At 38.4% G+C, this 14,889-nt stretch overlaps 1 protein-coding gene across 5 annotated transcripts in view; it reads right to left on the bottom strand.

Moving 5' to 3' along the window:
• The window catches only part of SGCZ (sarcoglycan zeta), a 483,993-nt gene that overhangs the window by 88,628 nt on the left and 380,476 nt on the right, over nt 1–14,889 (bottom strand). For all 5 annotated transcript variants that reach the window (XM_045017558.1, XM_045017561.1, XM_045017559.1 and 2 more), the window contains one exon: nt 11,396–11,483. In XM_045017558.1, the coding sequence (XP_044873493.1) occupies nt 11,396–11,483 (88 nt within the window). The remainder of the gene's footprint in view (nt 1–11,395; nt 11,484–14,889) is intronic.

Below are 14,889 nucleotides of genomic sequence, written 5' to 3'. Positions count from 1 at the left end.
TATCTGCCACATCGGCAAGTTCGGCCGATCGCGGCTCCCACTGGCCACGGTTCGTGGTTCCAGGCCAATGCAGGAAGCAGGAAGCCGCGGCCAGAACATCCCTCGGCTCGCGCCACTTCCTGCCTCCCGCATTGGCCTGGGACCGCGAACCGCGGCCAGTGGGAGCCGCGATCGGCCAAACTTGCCGACACGGCAGATAAACAAACTGGGCCGGCCCGCCAGGGTGCTTACCCTGGCGAGCCGCGAGCCACCGGTTGCCGACCCCTGGTCTAGAGGAACTCCTCAATGCTGCTCATAGGGCCTAATGTGATGGGCATTCTCAGAGGCTACCTAACAGCTTAGATCACATACAAAAAAATCACTATTGTAGGAGATGATGGTGGTGCCTGCTTCACTTTTTAGCCCCATCCTTATAGCACTCACCAAGGATGTGGGAGATCTGGATTCAGTTCCCACCTTTGCTTGTTATGGAGCAGAGATCTGAACCCACATCCCCCATCTCTCAGTGGAATCTCTCCCTTTGAAGCCATTCTACAACGTATAAATAATTAAATACTCATTGGGCCAGAGTAATAATGAGAATGAATCTGTAAAAGCAGCAAAGAGTCTTTGCTGCTTTTACAGATCCAGACTAACACGGCTACCCCTCTGAGAATGAATCTGTATCCTAGTAGTTTTGCACTCACTCCAGTTCAATTCCCTGGTCCAATAGCTTTTAAATTATTTATCCAAAGTGGAGTGGTTTCAACAGGAGACATTGAGAGATCCACTTCAAAATATCCTATAGCCCAGTGGTTAGGGTATTCTCCTGAGACATGGGTTCAGATTCTCTCCACATCAAGCAGTGGGAGGAACTGAGTCCAGGTCTCCCATATCCTGGGTGAGGGCTACAACCACAGGTCTAAACATTATAAGAGTGCACCACCTTGTTTTCTTGTGAGAAAGGACTTAGGCACCTAACTCTAGGAGAGGTTCACAGCTGTGAATCCTGAGTGGAGATAGGCACCTAAGGCACCTTGAGAATGCGACTTAGGCCACAGCTCCTAACTCTCTCCATGCATTGTATAGGGAGCCTGGGTGCTTAACTCAGGGCTCTTGATTCAGGTGGCAGGGTACCCAACATTAGGCATTGCCACACTGAGTCCCCATTCTGGAGCTAGTCCATGGGTGGAATCCTAACCCCACTTAGTGTGACCAGATGTTCCAATTTTATAGGGACAGTCCCGATTTTGAGGTCTTTTTCTTATGTAGGCTCTTATTACCCCCCACCCCCGTCCCAATTTTTCACATTTGCTGTCTCGTCACCCTAACCCCACTAAAGACAGTGGGAGTTTGGAAACTGATTTCCGTGGAATCATAGGACTTGTCAGGTCACTTACAACTAAGCAAGGCAGGTAAATGCCATATTTGCTATGTATCCACACAGTAAAATATTCAAAGATATATTGATATAATAAACAAGGAAATCACATTCTGCTCTCAGATGTTCTGCAAGCAAAGCGAGGTAAAATGAACAGTTTATCTGATGAACTGCATATTATTCATCCCATTCTACCTGTAATCATGGATACATCAGTCATCAGGCATAAATGCAGGTACCAAAACTCACCAAACTTTTGGCTTCAAAGAACAGATAAGACTACCTACCAAGTGAGCTGAAAAAGATACTTCAGAATCTCATCTGGCAGAAGGAACCAATAAATATTTGACTATGTCCAATATATTCCACCCAGAGTTAAACAGAAATTTTATTTGCTAGGAATTTTAATCATACATCTTTGTTATCACCTTCTGAATGTTACATATGTATTGTATACACATACCACTCATCATAGCTATAGAAGTAATGGCAGCAGTGTGGTTATCTGCTAGACTATCAGAATGAATTGATCTAAAACATTTAATGTTTGTGTAAAAAATAAAAATACTTCTCTTGGATTTATCACAAGAAGTTCAGTTAGAACTAAGTTAGCCATGGCTGTTTCACAAACAGCAATCAGAGCTATGCTTCCTTCATTAGAGTTCTTGTGTATGAGTTTGTCCACTTTAAGAACTGCCCAATTGTTTCTTGCCTAAAGGGTCATCCAAATGGCCAACTATTTACCAACTTGTCTCATTAATTTACATACCAGATCTTTATATAGCTGAGCTTTTTTTGTAAATTTGCTGTCTTGCTACACGTTAAATGTTTCTGTTCACTTTCATTGAGAATTAATTTCTTCAACTTAAAATGAAAAACACGTTATTATAAGAAACAAGTTTTGAAATCATTGCCCTAAATACTAAAGAGACTTTATTAAAGGAAACCATCTCCCAAAATAATTGTCTTTATTTTTAATTAGGAGCAGCAAAAATTTAACATATTTATGTTTATAGACTTTTAAAAAGGCAGACTGCCTATATCAGACCACACTTTGCACAGCAAGCAAAATTTCGTGAATATGACATTTTAGTATGTAATTTGTTTATTCAACAAAGAGGCTGAAGTGCAGAATAGGACTGGTCATAAATTTTCTGACAAAATTATGTGTTTTGATTAAATGAAATTTTCATGGGACGTGTCATACATAGTTTTCTGCGAATAAAGGAATTTAAAAGAATTTAAAGATCCTGGCCCACAAATTGGAAAAGAATTCAAGTGAAGATTCAAGGAGTTTACCAGAGTAACTCACATGGTGCAAATTAGGAAAAATAAAAATTGTAATAAGACTATGGAAAGAAGAGTGTGGTAACTAATGAGGTGGAAGCACAGAAGACCAAGGTGTGGTTCGATGCCAAAGGAGACCTGACCAATCATCAAGTAGGATCTATAGTCATGATCCAGGCTCGCTACCACCCTTTCCGAAAGGGTATGTTCCACGAGTGATATTGGATTGACTTGCCCTTCTGTATGCTTAGTAGACCTGGTAAGTAAAGAGCAAAGTTGGGTTCAGGGAGGCCAAGGCAAAGTTCATGAAAGTAAGTAAAGAAAGAGGTGAGAAATGGTTTCTTGCCTTTTTTGTCTTATAGATTTCCAACAGTGAAGTCCTGGAAGCTTACAAGGTTGTGTCCCTTGATGTGGAGGATGGAATTGGTCCCAAGTTTTAGAAACACTCCAATTGATGATTCCTCAGTCCCAAGGCCACCTCAGAAGTACAACAGACTTCAATTGCACCATAAGAATGGAGGGGGAAATGATATACAAGCCACCATCTGGAACTAAACCAAATAAAACTATCTTTCTAGGAAATTTGTCTTGTTCAGACACAGGGGTAGTATCGGGAGCAGTTGGAGAACTACCAGGGGTGTATTTGGGTGGTATTTGTGGGCCAAAATTCACAACTGGGGAAAGTGCTGTATGATTTGAGAGTTTATGGGTCTATAATACATTCCAGGAAGGTGGTGGCATATAAATGGTGGCTGGGGCTTTTAAACAAGACTATGGAACATTGTGGCATATAAACAAATATGGGGTTTACCAAAAGGAAAATAATTTTACTTTAGTAGGCCCAATTGGTGGGCTTGTATGTAAATAGAACCCATCTGTTTTGGTGGTGAATAATAATATGCAACACCCCACACCAAAGCCCAAATATGTACCATAGAATCATTTAAATATGATGCTCTATAGAAACTGTACAGTCAGAAGGGACTCTGAGGCAACTATACCGGGTGGCCTGGGAGTTCAGGTGTATCTATGGAATTCTGCAAACATTGAGGGATTAAACCTTAAAATTAACTTGATGATTGATAAATTTGATCACCTTAGCATTGATGTATGCCAATAGAGATACCTGAGTGATGAAAGCTGGAGTCAAGCTGAGTTATTGAGAAGCTGAGTGGAAAGAAGTCTCGGAGGGAATCCCCACAAGGTGGACACTCTTACTACTCACTAAAAGCGTCTTTGTGCACTTTAGATTAATATGCTTTAAAGTACACTAAACAAAGGGTACTTTTAGTACTTAAAAAGAGCATCCTCATGGGGAGTTAATGCAGAGTAGCTAGCACTCTGCCAATTCACATGCTATCTTGCTGAACAATAAATTCCTGTGTAGACAAACCCAGTCTGTGTATTTATGTAGGGTAGATGGAAACACATGGCAAACTAATAGAGATAGTATGAACACATTAATGGATGTTGCAAATCTTGTGTAAATGGAGGGAAAGGGTAGAGTTAAGGTTATGTGGGCGCCTTGAATAATAATTCCTTGACATTTTTCATGTATAAATTCTGAATTCTTACTGGGAATTAATGAAGATTTTTGCCATTGGAACTTTTGGTTTTTTTGTCTTATGATTTCAAAAATTAACGTATGCACTACACATCAGTGCTAAGTGCTAGCAAAGTTTAAAGGCATAAACAAACCATTTCTGAATTACCGACTTCTAAAAAGTCGGAACATTTTTTAGTTAGAAGTTGTAGTTGGAAACAGTTTTTTTTCCTTTCTATAAACCTTGAATTTTGAAATCTCAGCTCTTCAAAGCTTTCAAATTAAATTATTTTTTTAGAATTTCTGGTCCGCAATTAAACATGAAAATATTTAAACCAAAAGGTTGCTTATGTTTGTTTGTTTTAAATAAAGCCAGAAGGGATTCAGAAATAGGATCTAGGTCCAGTATTTTAAAAAATGGGTACCTAAAGGTTAGGCTCCAAAGTTCATTTAGACACCTAAATAAGGGGCCTAATTTTCAAAAATAATGAGCATTCAGCTGTTGTTATTGAGATCAATGGGAACAGCTAAGTGCTCAGTGTTTTTACAAATTAGGCCACTGATATAGGTGCCTAAATATGCAGTTAAGATCCTAATCAGGCACTCATTTAAAAAAAATGGCTAAAACAAAATGCATCTTTCAGCATTACCCATGTAATGATACATGATGAAAAATGTATTATTTCTGGAGGTAATTTTTTTCCCCTTATCCAATTGTTATTCTGCACCTGTCCTACTTGCCTATGCTGCTCAGTCACTGACATTAAAGTAATCTTTGCATTATTGCAATGTTCCTAAAGAGATCCTTCAACTAAAATTAGGATTTCATTACACAAAATGAAGGCTCCATATTATCTGTCCAAGGTTTTTATTACTAAAAACATAAATATCATTTCAGTAACATGCACAAACACAACATATGCTTCTTCAGATTCTACCTTTTGCCTGGCTGTTTAGCACAATCCATAGCGATACCAACACAGAGAGCTGATGTTCCTGTGACTTTCTCTCTTTGTAACTTTTCAGTGTTAGCATCAGGACAGCTAGCACTGCACACTGATAACAGACATGGCCTTGCTGTTATTATAACGACTCAGAGCCATGACTTTATATTTAAATACATATAATTGAATTGTCCAGTACCACCTGTCACCATTGTTTATATACTTTCCACCTTCACTCTTTGTAGATTGGGATGTGCTCCAAAATGTACTTTATTACCCTCCTTTACTGAATATACTTCATCATCGTGAGTCTCTCATGGAATTGAGTACCTCATTTATTAACAGGTTTATTCAAGGTATTCCATCTCCCTGAATGATCATACCTTACTTTTTTCTTTTCTTTAAAACAGAAAATGGTAGCTCGATTAATCTTCCATTTGAAGATCCTCAGAAGGGCTTAAATTGTCATTGAGTATTTCCCAGAGACCCGCGGGGCACTGTGGGGCTTGGGGCATTAGCCCCATGGGACTCACGGGGGTTTCTGCAGGTTTGACAATATTTACCGGAGCTCTGCTCCAGATAGCTCTGGCTGAATTTAAGCCCTGCTCTTCAGACCTTTCTAGTCTAGCATGGACACTTTTCCAAATATCTCAGATGAAGAGTGTGTATTATCCTAAATTTTGACCAGTGCAGCAATTTGGATGTCAAGATCTGGGTCCAGATTATCCACAGTGTGGCCCCTTGTGTAGGCATTTATATCTGTGTAAAGTGGGTGTAAAATGCTACTGTTCTGATTTGGTAGCATTTTACACCTGTTTTTTACATGTGTAAATACAAAGTGTAAGGTAGTAAAGAATCAGCCCCGAAAAGTCTTGTTCCTGAGATTCTCAATAACATTGTGTGCACCTGTATTCCTTTTACATGCTTACAGGAGCATTTCAGATTTTGGAACGTTCACAAACCAACATTCTTTTCTATTTGTTCCACTTTTAGGACGAATTGACAATTCAATTCATTTTCCATTTTAGGTCACAATTAAATTTCTCTGAATCCTGTGGCCTGATGTTCATAAATAAAAGAACATTCACAACTTGTATTATCAGCAATCAAAGGTGTTAGTGCTCAGAATTTCTGAAAAATATCAGGCTACTCACTCCTGACAGACTTCACCAAAAAATAGAGAGAAAAAGATAAATGGGACAAAATGTAAATGACACTTATAGTTAGGAACATTCCACTCTCTTGATTTAATCTGCACCAGCTGTAGACCAACTAAACAGTTCCCAGGTGTTCACATTAATGACTAAAACAACAACACGCGTTTTCTTTAGGGCTATTTAAGTATTTATAATATTAAACTCAAATACAACATGTCTAAACAGATCAGGTCTCTCTCTCTCACACACACACACACACTTTTTCAATGTTGTATTGACTTGACAAGAAATGGTATCACCAACCAGAGTACCAGATTCACCGCTGCAGATGTAAATGAGTGTCACAGAAACCCCACCTTTTAAATGTATCAGCTGAAACAGAAAGTTTTAATACATCTGCTAGAAGCAACAGGCACAGGCAAGTACAAAGTGGCTAAAACAGATATCAGTTTAATTTCTTTTCATCTGCATCTGCTAGCAAGTCTGGTTACTTTTGCACATCAATTTCCCATGGTCATTTAGAATAATCAGCAGAGATGAAGGGTTTCTGTGAAAGATACTCCCAAACAATCGTAGTTTCTACAGGCCTGAAGCAACAGTCTTAACTCCACGTGAAGACAAAAAGTAGTAAGTCATGAAAGCTAGAATTTACAAAGAAACTAACTGTAAAACTATCTGAGTATTCTTGAATATATGACGTAGCAGACCATAAAGAATGCATGTAATAGGAGCAACATTGCTTGATCTATGGAATTAAAGGAAAATGAAACCAGACTTTTACAGGAATTACTGATTAATGAATATGAATATCTGTCAAAAAAATCCCTGCCCCCCATTTCTTAACCCTCCCTCCTAAAAAAGGTAGATAATTTTTCTCAGTCATCAGACAAAACAGACATACTGTAAGAAGAGAGGTGTCCTGACTGCTTAGAAGCTGGAGCATCTCCCTTGAGAACGAACTTCAGAAACAGTAATCACAACACATGAAATATCTAAAACAAATTTCAGTCCTCCCCTTGTTCAGAAACAACACATGATAGTTAATGGCCTAACACTAGATAGAACCATTGGGCTTTCATAATGTTAGGTGGTTTTCCTTATAAGCATTGGTGTTTATAAGGTCTGATTCTTTAGTTCTTACTTTTAATGAGAGATTGACTTGTTTTACCAAAATCTTTTCTATTCCATGCCTGAGTAGCCCAGGTTAGTACCTATTCTTGGAGCATACCAAGAACAGCAGGAATCATTTATAAAAAAAATATCACTGTGAGAAAAGCGAAGTGTTAAAGCCCTTCTCCAAGGCACAGATTCCACATCCCATTAAACACCAATTTAGAGTTCTGTGGAAGGCTGATGATTTGAGAGAGTCAAGGCCATGGCTCAGACTCAGCATAGGGCAGATCCCATATTCATTTTTCTGTTGGTGCTCAGGAACAGTAGAATATCAAAGTTTCTTATCTAACTACACGTTAAACATTTCCATTACATGCCCATATCTTTGCAGTATGGAGAAGTTCTGTTATTCTGAAGTAAAGCTAATAAATGAAAACATTCCTCATTACTACTCTAACTTTCTCCTTACTCACAACCCTACACTTCATTTTTTTTCCTCTAAATCTTGTGGCTTTGTTGTATAATACAATGGGCAATCACTGATAGCACAAAATAATAATAATAATAACCTATTTAAAAGTAAATTTGTGGATACCAAATGGCTAATTCAAATATGAAAGTAGTATGTAGAATTGCCCAAAGAAGGAGATAATTTACTAATGGCTGATTTTCATCCCAAGAGATGTTTAACCACTTTTCTTGCAGGAACTAAAATAATATCTATTATGGAAAGAGAGTGGAATGTATGTGACAATCTACTGGAAATATCTTTGAGAGATAAACGTACTGAAGTTTTGTAAAATATATAAAAATGATGCATTTCATATGAGGACTGCAAGAAGATACAGAAGCCTGCAGACAGCCTTATCATTGGAGTAGGATATAACTAGAACACTGATTTATTTAATGTAAATTATAATCTAATACACTGCATTACATGTGAGAAATTGCCAAATCAGGATTATAGCTATTCGATGAAAGATACTATAAAATATCTGCATTTAACAAAAAAGGATAAAAAATGCCCTTCCTAATTTTAAAAATTGTTAGGACTTACATATGGATTTTTTGGGTGGAGAGAAGAAACTGACGTAACTGTATTTCTGAAGGGCTCTTTTTTCACCTCTGAAATGTTAGCTTAACCATTTTCTTAGGAATGCAAAACTACTAACTGAAAGGTAATGTATGCTTTGCTTTCAGTGAAATGGGGAAGAGGCAGCATTTTACTTTCATAAGTAGGACTCCACATCTGTCACAGAAGTCATGGATTTGGTGAATTTCCGGGACTTCTGCAGCAGCCAGTGTGGCTGACCCCAGGGCTGCCCAAGCAGCTGGTTCTGGGGCCAGCTGCTCAGATGGCTTCAGGGACAGCCACAGCGGCTGCTGCTGGAGCAGCTCTGCAGCCAGCTTCTTGGGCGTCCCTGTGTGGCTGGCCCTGGGGACTGCCTGAGCCATGGTCCCAGGGTGGTCAGAGCAGCTGCTGCCTGACAGCCCCCAGCAGCTGGTGCCACTGGCTCCATCCCCCCAGCAGTGGCCCCCCCAGGGCACTGCCCCCCCAGTACCATCCCCCGCTAAAATTTAGACATGGGTATTTTTAGTAAAAGTCACGGACAGGTCACGGTCTGTGAATTTGTTTATTTCCTGTGACCTGTCCGTGACTTTTACTAAAAATACCCATGACTAAATCGTAGCCTTACTCATAAGCAATAAACTGAGCAATACGAATTTATAGAATTTGCAGATAATGTTTCTGCAACAAGTTTTGGTTTTAACCAAATAGCATGTTCCAACAAAAAATATTTTGTTGAAAAATTCCCAACTTCTAGTAAAAACTTCTATAGAGTTATAAATACAACATTCTGAGTAGTTTAACATTACTCAGTATTTTGTGTTACTTCTTCTTGAATTTAGAAAGAATATGACAACATTCATTTGGACATATCCTTTTCCTGTATAATATATAGTATGTTGATTCTCCAGGTTGAATACATCTTAGGTTTCATAACATGAGACAGACGAGTTCTTTATTTAAAAAATCCCTTTTTAATATCCTTTCCCCAGGGAACACAAGATTCATTTATCCAAAAGGTTTACTACATAGACAATGATATAAACCCTAGCAGAAATATTACTTTCATGAAAAACTTTTTACCACAGCATCCTGTATAGTAGAACAATGTATTAAAACTGTTAATAATACTAACACTATGTAGCAATTACTAACAGAGCATAGAGGTTTTTGTTTTTAATTCTACCCTCCCCATGGCAAGATTTGTGATAGACAAGATCAAGAGATTTTTAAGGCAACAATAGTTCTGACTTTTTTGATATTGTTAAAGGAAAACCAATAAACTTTTGGTTTCCCAGGGAGTATACATTTACTTTCCTTCAAATATATCAAGAGTGGGCAAACTTTTTGGCCCAAGGGCCACATCTGGGTGGGGAAATTGCATGCAGGGCCATGAATGTAGAGCTGGGGCAGGGGGTTGGGGTGCGGGAGGGAGTGCGGTGTGCAGGAAGGGGCCCAGGGCAAGGGTTTGGGGTACAGGAAGGGTGCGGGGTGTACAAGAGGGCTCAGGACAGGGGGTTGGGGTGCAGGCTGCAGGAGGGGTGAGGGGTGCAGGCTCCGGCCTGGCGCTACTTACTTGGAGCGGCTCCGGGGTGGCAGCAGCATGCAGTGGGGCTGAGGCGGGCTCCCTGCCTGCCCTGGCCCCACACCACTCCCGGAAACAGCTGGCACCACATCCCTGCACTCCCTGGGGAAGGGGGCAGGGAGCAGAGTGCTTTGCATAATGCCCTCCTGCAGGTACCTCCTCTGAAGTTCCAATTGTCTGCAGTTCCCCATTCCCAGCCAATGGGAGCTGGTGCCTGTAGGCGAGGGTAGTGCACAGAGCCCTCTTGCCCCCCCCTTCCCCCCAGGCCATAGGGACACGGTGCCAGATGCTTTTGGAAGCGGCGCGGGGGCCACAGTGCCACGGGGGTGGCAATCCTGCAGGCTGGATCCAAAGTCCTGACGGGCCGGATCTGGCCCACAGGCTGTTGTTTCCCCACCCCTATAATATATCCTCTATCTGGGACATTTAATTATTTTAAAGGGTACCTCAGTATTGACCTTTTTCATCAATACTCACAAGAAGGCCATGAATGAGAGTCCTGTGCTCGACATTAAAATATACAGCCTTATTAGTTAGAGCGATATGCTTTAATTTTTCGTAAATCATACTTATGATATAGTTGAATATTAGAAAATATTAGACTTAATAAAAGCAGGATAAAGTAAAAGGAAATCAAAATAAAATGGACCACATTAGTTACATTAGGATGTTAGTAACATTAGACCACTTTGAATTTTAATTTCATTTGGAATTTTTAGCTCTTATATTTTGTACTTCAATTGTAAAATAAAGATATATGAAATACATTTCCATTAATCACTGGAAATATGTTCCATATTATACTGGATTACTGTACAATTATGTCCTGACAACACAGCAAAATGTTGTCTATCTGGGAAAGAATTTCAAATAGGTTTACACTATTTACATTCTGTTACTCAGATTGGATTGCACAATCTGTCCAGGACTAAATTCAGAATCCAGGCTAGGGGGACCAATTCAATGCTCATTGAAGAGATGGACATTTTTTTTTTGTTAGAAAACTGATCATTACTTTCCATGAAAAAAATTGAAAGCAGCCAGAAAAATTTCATTTTGTGCAAAACAGTCTGCTGAAATATTTGTTTTTTTGTGACAAAAAAGAAAAATAAATAAATAAATGTGGATTAATGAAAAAGCCACTTTCTTTCTTTTTTTTTATTTTTATACTGGCTCTACTTTCCATTGACTCCAATGAGTGAATCAGGCCCAGCATAATCATATTCTTCAGTATGATTATCAGAGCGTTTGCAATATATATTTTACATCACTGAATAAAAATATTATTCATGAGACTTAAATAATACATATAATCTTCTTTAAAGAAGAACACTCACCTACAGTCAGTTGTCCAGTTACCTGTCCCATGTGGTTTCTTGCATTCACTGTTACGTTCCTGTCAGACTGTAAGACCAGTGGGCTATCCTGGTAAACATGTATAAGATAAGCAAATGAGAGAAAAAAAATGTAGAGGTGGAATTCAGTTAGAACTGTAAAAATAACCCCATACATATGATGATAGGGTCTTGCCAAAACATTATTCTTATTTTACATCAAAATTCATGTAAATATAACAAAGAACAAGGACAAAAATCTTAAAAATGAAAATCTTACTGCACAGCCTCTTTTTTTTTTTTTTAAGAGATCAGACATGAAATCATGCTCTAGAAATAATGTTTTATTCTCTGAGGATCGTGTTTGGATGATACAATTTATGAACTAAAAATAATAAAATTGTTGCATTTTATCTTAACCTTTACCATACAACAAAATCTATGTATTCTTCATACAATACCTTTAGGATCCATCAACAAACATTATAATGTTTGTAAAGTAAGATTATAAATGATATTAAGCCTTTGGAGGAGTAAGTGTTATTCCTATTTCTGGACTGATGAAAACAGAAGTGTAGAAAGGTTACAGAGGACATCACCAAGTTAACAATCACAATGAATTATTTTCCCTACACTTATTACAAATAGTGCCTGTGATTAGAGGGGATTTTCTTTTTATAGCTTGTTAGCTTTGTTCATTTGAAATGACCTTGTGTAGGATCAGTTCCACTATTTCCACTAGTTAATTTGTCCAATTGTTTACGTAGGTTTTTCCATATAACAGGGGAGGGAAATACATTTAAAATAGACATGCAATACACCCTCGCTATAACAAACCTATTGGGATCCAGGCCATTTGTTCATTATAGCTAGGGGTACTTTATAGCAAAAAAATCCAATCACAATGAGGCCTGTTGGCTCCTGACAGTGGAGTGGGTCCAGGGTGTCAGTTCAGCTCTCAGCCCCGTGGCAGGTTGGATAAAAATTGTGCACGCATATGCAACATCCTTCCCCCCATCCTTTAAAAAACAAACAGTACAGTACAGTACTGTAGTTGGGATCCAGGGTCTGTGTTCATCATAGCTAAAAGTTAATTATAATGAAGGGAATTATAGCAAGGGTGTGCTGTATGTTATTTTAAATCCACAAAATTTGGCATATATGGCACAAAGAATATTGCTACAGGAAGCCAGTCATGCATATTTTTAAAATTAGATTTATAATGGAAAATTTAAAACAAACGTCATAATCCTACTCAAAATCAGTGAGTTTATGAATCCGTTTGAACAGCACCTCTAAAGTTCAGAGGTATGGTTTGGACTGATTTGATTTAGATAAGCATGCTTGCATGTTAGCTAAAAATTCTGTTTTAAAAGGTATTGGTTTGTGATTTCAAACAGTATTACATTAAAGTGCACTAGAACTTTTAATACAGACCACTAAGGTCTATACAGAGCAGTGCTTACTAACAAGTTTGACAGTGATATAGACGATGGCCTGAGATTATTGTTGTATTTATCTATTACATTGAACAAATAGAGCTGGTTGAAGAAACTGACAAAACCATAGTCTGTTGGAATATTAGTTCCATTGAAATAGAAACGTCATTAAATTGGGTCAATTATAACAGATTTTATTTCAGAAGAAAACTGGTGGAAAAAGTTTCAATGATGTTGAAACAGCCAATTTTAACATTTTTTGGAATGAAACATTGATATTTTGTTTTGAAATGGCTTTTGTTTTTGTTTTCTAACTTTATAATATACAATAAAAATGCAAAAAATTAATTTCAGAAATTCAGTTTTGTTCTGATTCTGAACAAAGCCAAATTTTGAAATCCTTCATGAACCAGGACTTCCATCCTCTGCACAGCTCTATTAACAGCCTAACCCAGGACTGTGACTAAAGTAAAATTTTTCTATCAAATAACCAATTCCAAGAGCCATCCAGTCCTGCAATTTATCTGAACTTATATGAACCTAATTGGTCTAAAACTTTGATTGTGCATATGGCAAGATCAGGTTTTGACTTAATAAGCTTTAAATTACCTGGGATGAGCCTACCTAAGAGACCACCTCTTTCCCTGTGAAACACTATCACAGTTACACTCAGCTGAGCCATTGATGCTAGATCCTTTCTTGATATAATAGAGTTGATACAATAGAGCATAGGCAGGGCATTCTCTGTTCTCATTCAACCCCTGGTACAATACAGCCTGAATTTGCAACTTCCAGGGCATACTGCAGGATTTGTTTGTCTCATCCAGCTTTTGTAGTAGTATTAAGGTATAGACTGAGGTACAGGGTGATTAGCATTTGATTATGAGCTGCTGCTTTGGCAGGAAGGGTGAGTTGACTGAACTGCATATTTAGTTTGTGAATTTAAATGACTGTAAGCTTGATTATAGGTTCCTTTGTTATTCTAACTAAAAAGAAAATTAAGAAAATAAATTTTAAAAAAATAGCTGCTTGTGGTCACTTTTCTAGAAAGAGGGATCATCTCCTCCCCACTAACGCCTCATCATTGTTGAGAAAATGGGGAAATGACTAAAAGTCACAGTGGGACTTATTTTACTTGATAGATGAATTGTAGCTGTACTTCAATCTTGCATACCCCATCACCTTTTTCTTCTGGCACAGGGCGTTCTTTTATCATAAAAAGCTCTTCTGGATTGTGTTTCCAGTGATTGTTAATCCTAAAATGGTACTCGGTCTGCAGAAAGGTCTGAAATTATTTTGACCTAGTTTCTAAAACAGTAAGTGTGTTTTGTCTTTTACTGGACCCTACAACAATCTTATGCATTTCCCTGCCAAACAGCTTGCCTATTTTCTTTCCAGGTGCAGAACCATAACTATCTGAGACACTGTGTTCAGAGCAAGCATTTGAGCAGAGAATATGATCATACCAAGGGATGCATCAGCAACAAAAGCAGCTGCTATGGATATTTTTCTCAGCACTGATTTGATTTTCATGTCCTTATGGACCTTTGAAGGTCATTAGCACAGGCAACTGTCTCTCTGGCAAAAGAGGTTGTAATACACATCTGAAGCTTCAAAATGTATCTTTAAAGAGCCCTTTACTCTGCTGGCTAGTCAATTTTTCAAAAGAGACCCTTCTCACCCAGAATAACCATATCCTTATCAAGAGGGGCTATTATCATGTCTACCTTTGCCTGCTGAACTAAATCTTTAGATTCAGCAGTTTACTAAAATTGAGTAGCTATCTCAGAAGTCTTTGCATTCTCATCCAAAGTGTTTGTGTTTTCTTCTCACTTAGGAGAATAACTAACTGGATTATCACATGCTTTCTGTTCCTCAGGTTTGTTGAACTAGTGCTCTGATTGTAAATGAAAACCTAGGGTAGAAACTCTTAAGTGTGACTGTTTGGTGTGTGGTTGTTTGCTTGAAAAGTGTGAATTGGGAGTGCTTTGTTCCAGGTGGGCCTTGAGTGGTTGATTGAAGGGAAGGCTTTGCGCCAGGCCAACTGCTTTGAGCCAG

The sequence above is a fragment of the Mauremys mutica genome, chromosome 5 (genome assembly GCF_020497125.1).
Source record: "Mauremys mutica isolate MM-2020 ecotype Southern chromosome 5, ASM2049712v1, whole genome shotgun sequence".
In the NCBI taxonomy this organism is placed as follows: domain Eukaryota; kingdom Metazoa; phylum Chordata; order Testudines; family Geoemydidae; genus Mauremys; species Mauremys mutica.
This window is presented reverse-complemented; position numbering and strand designations above follow the sequence as displayed.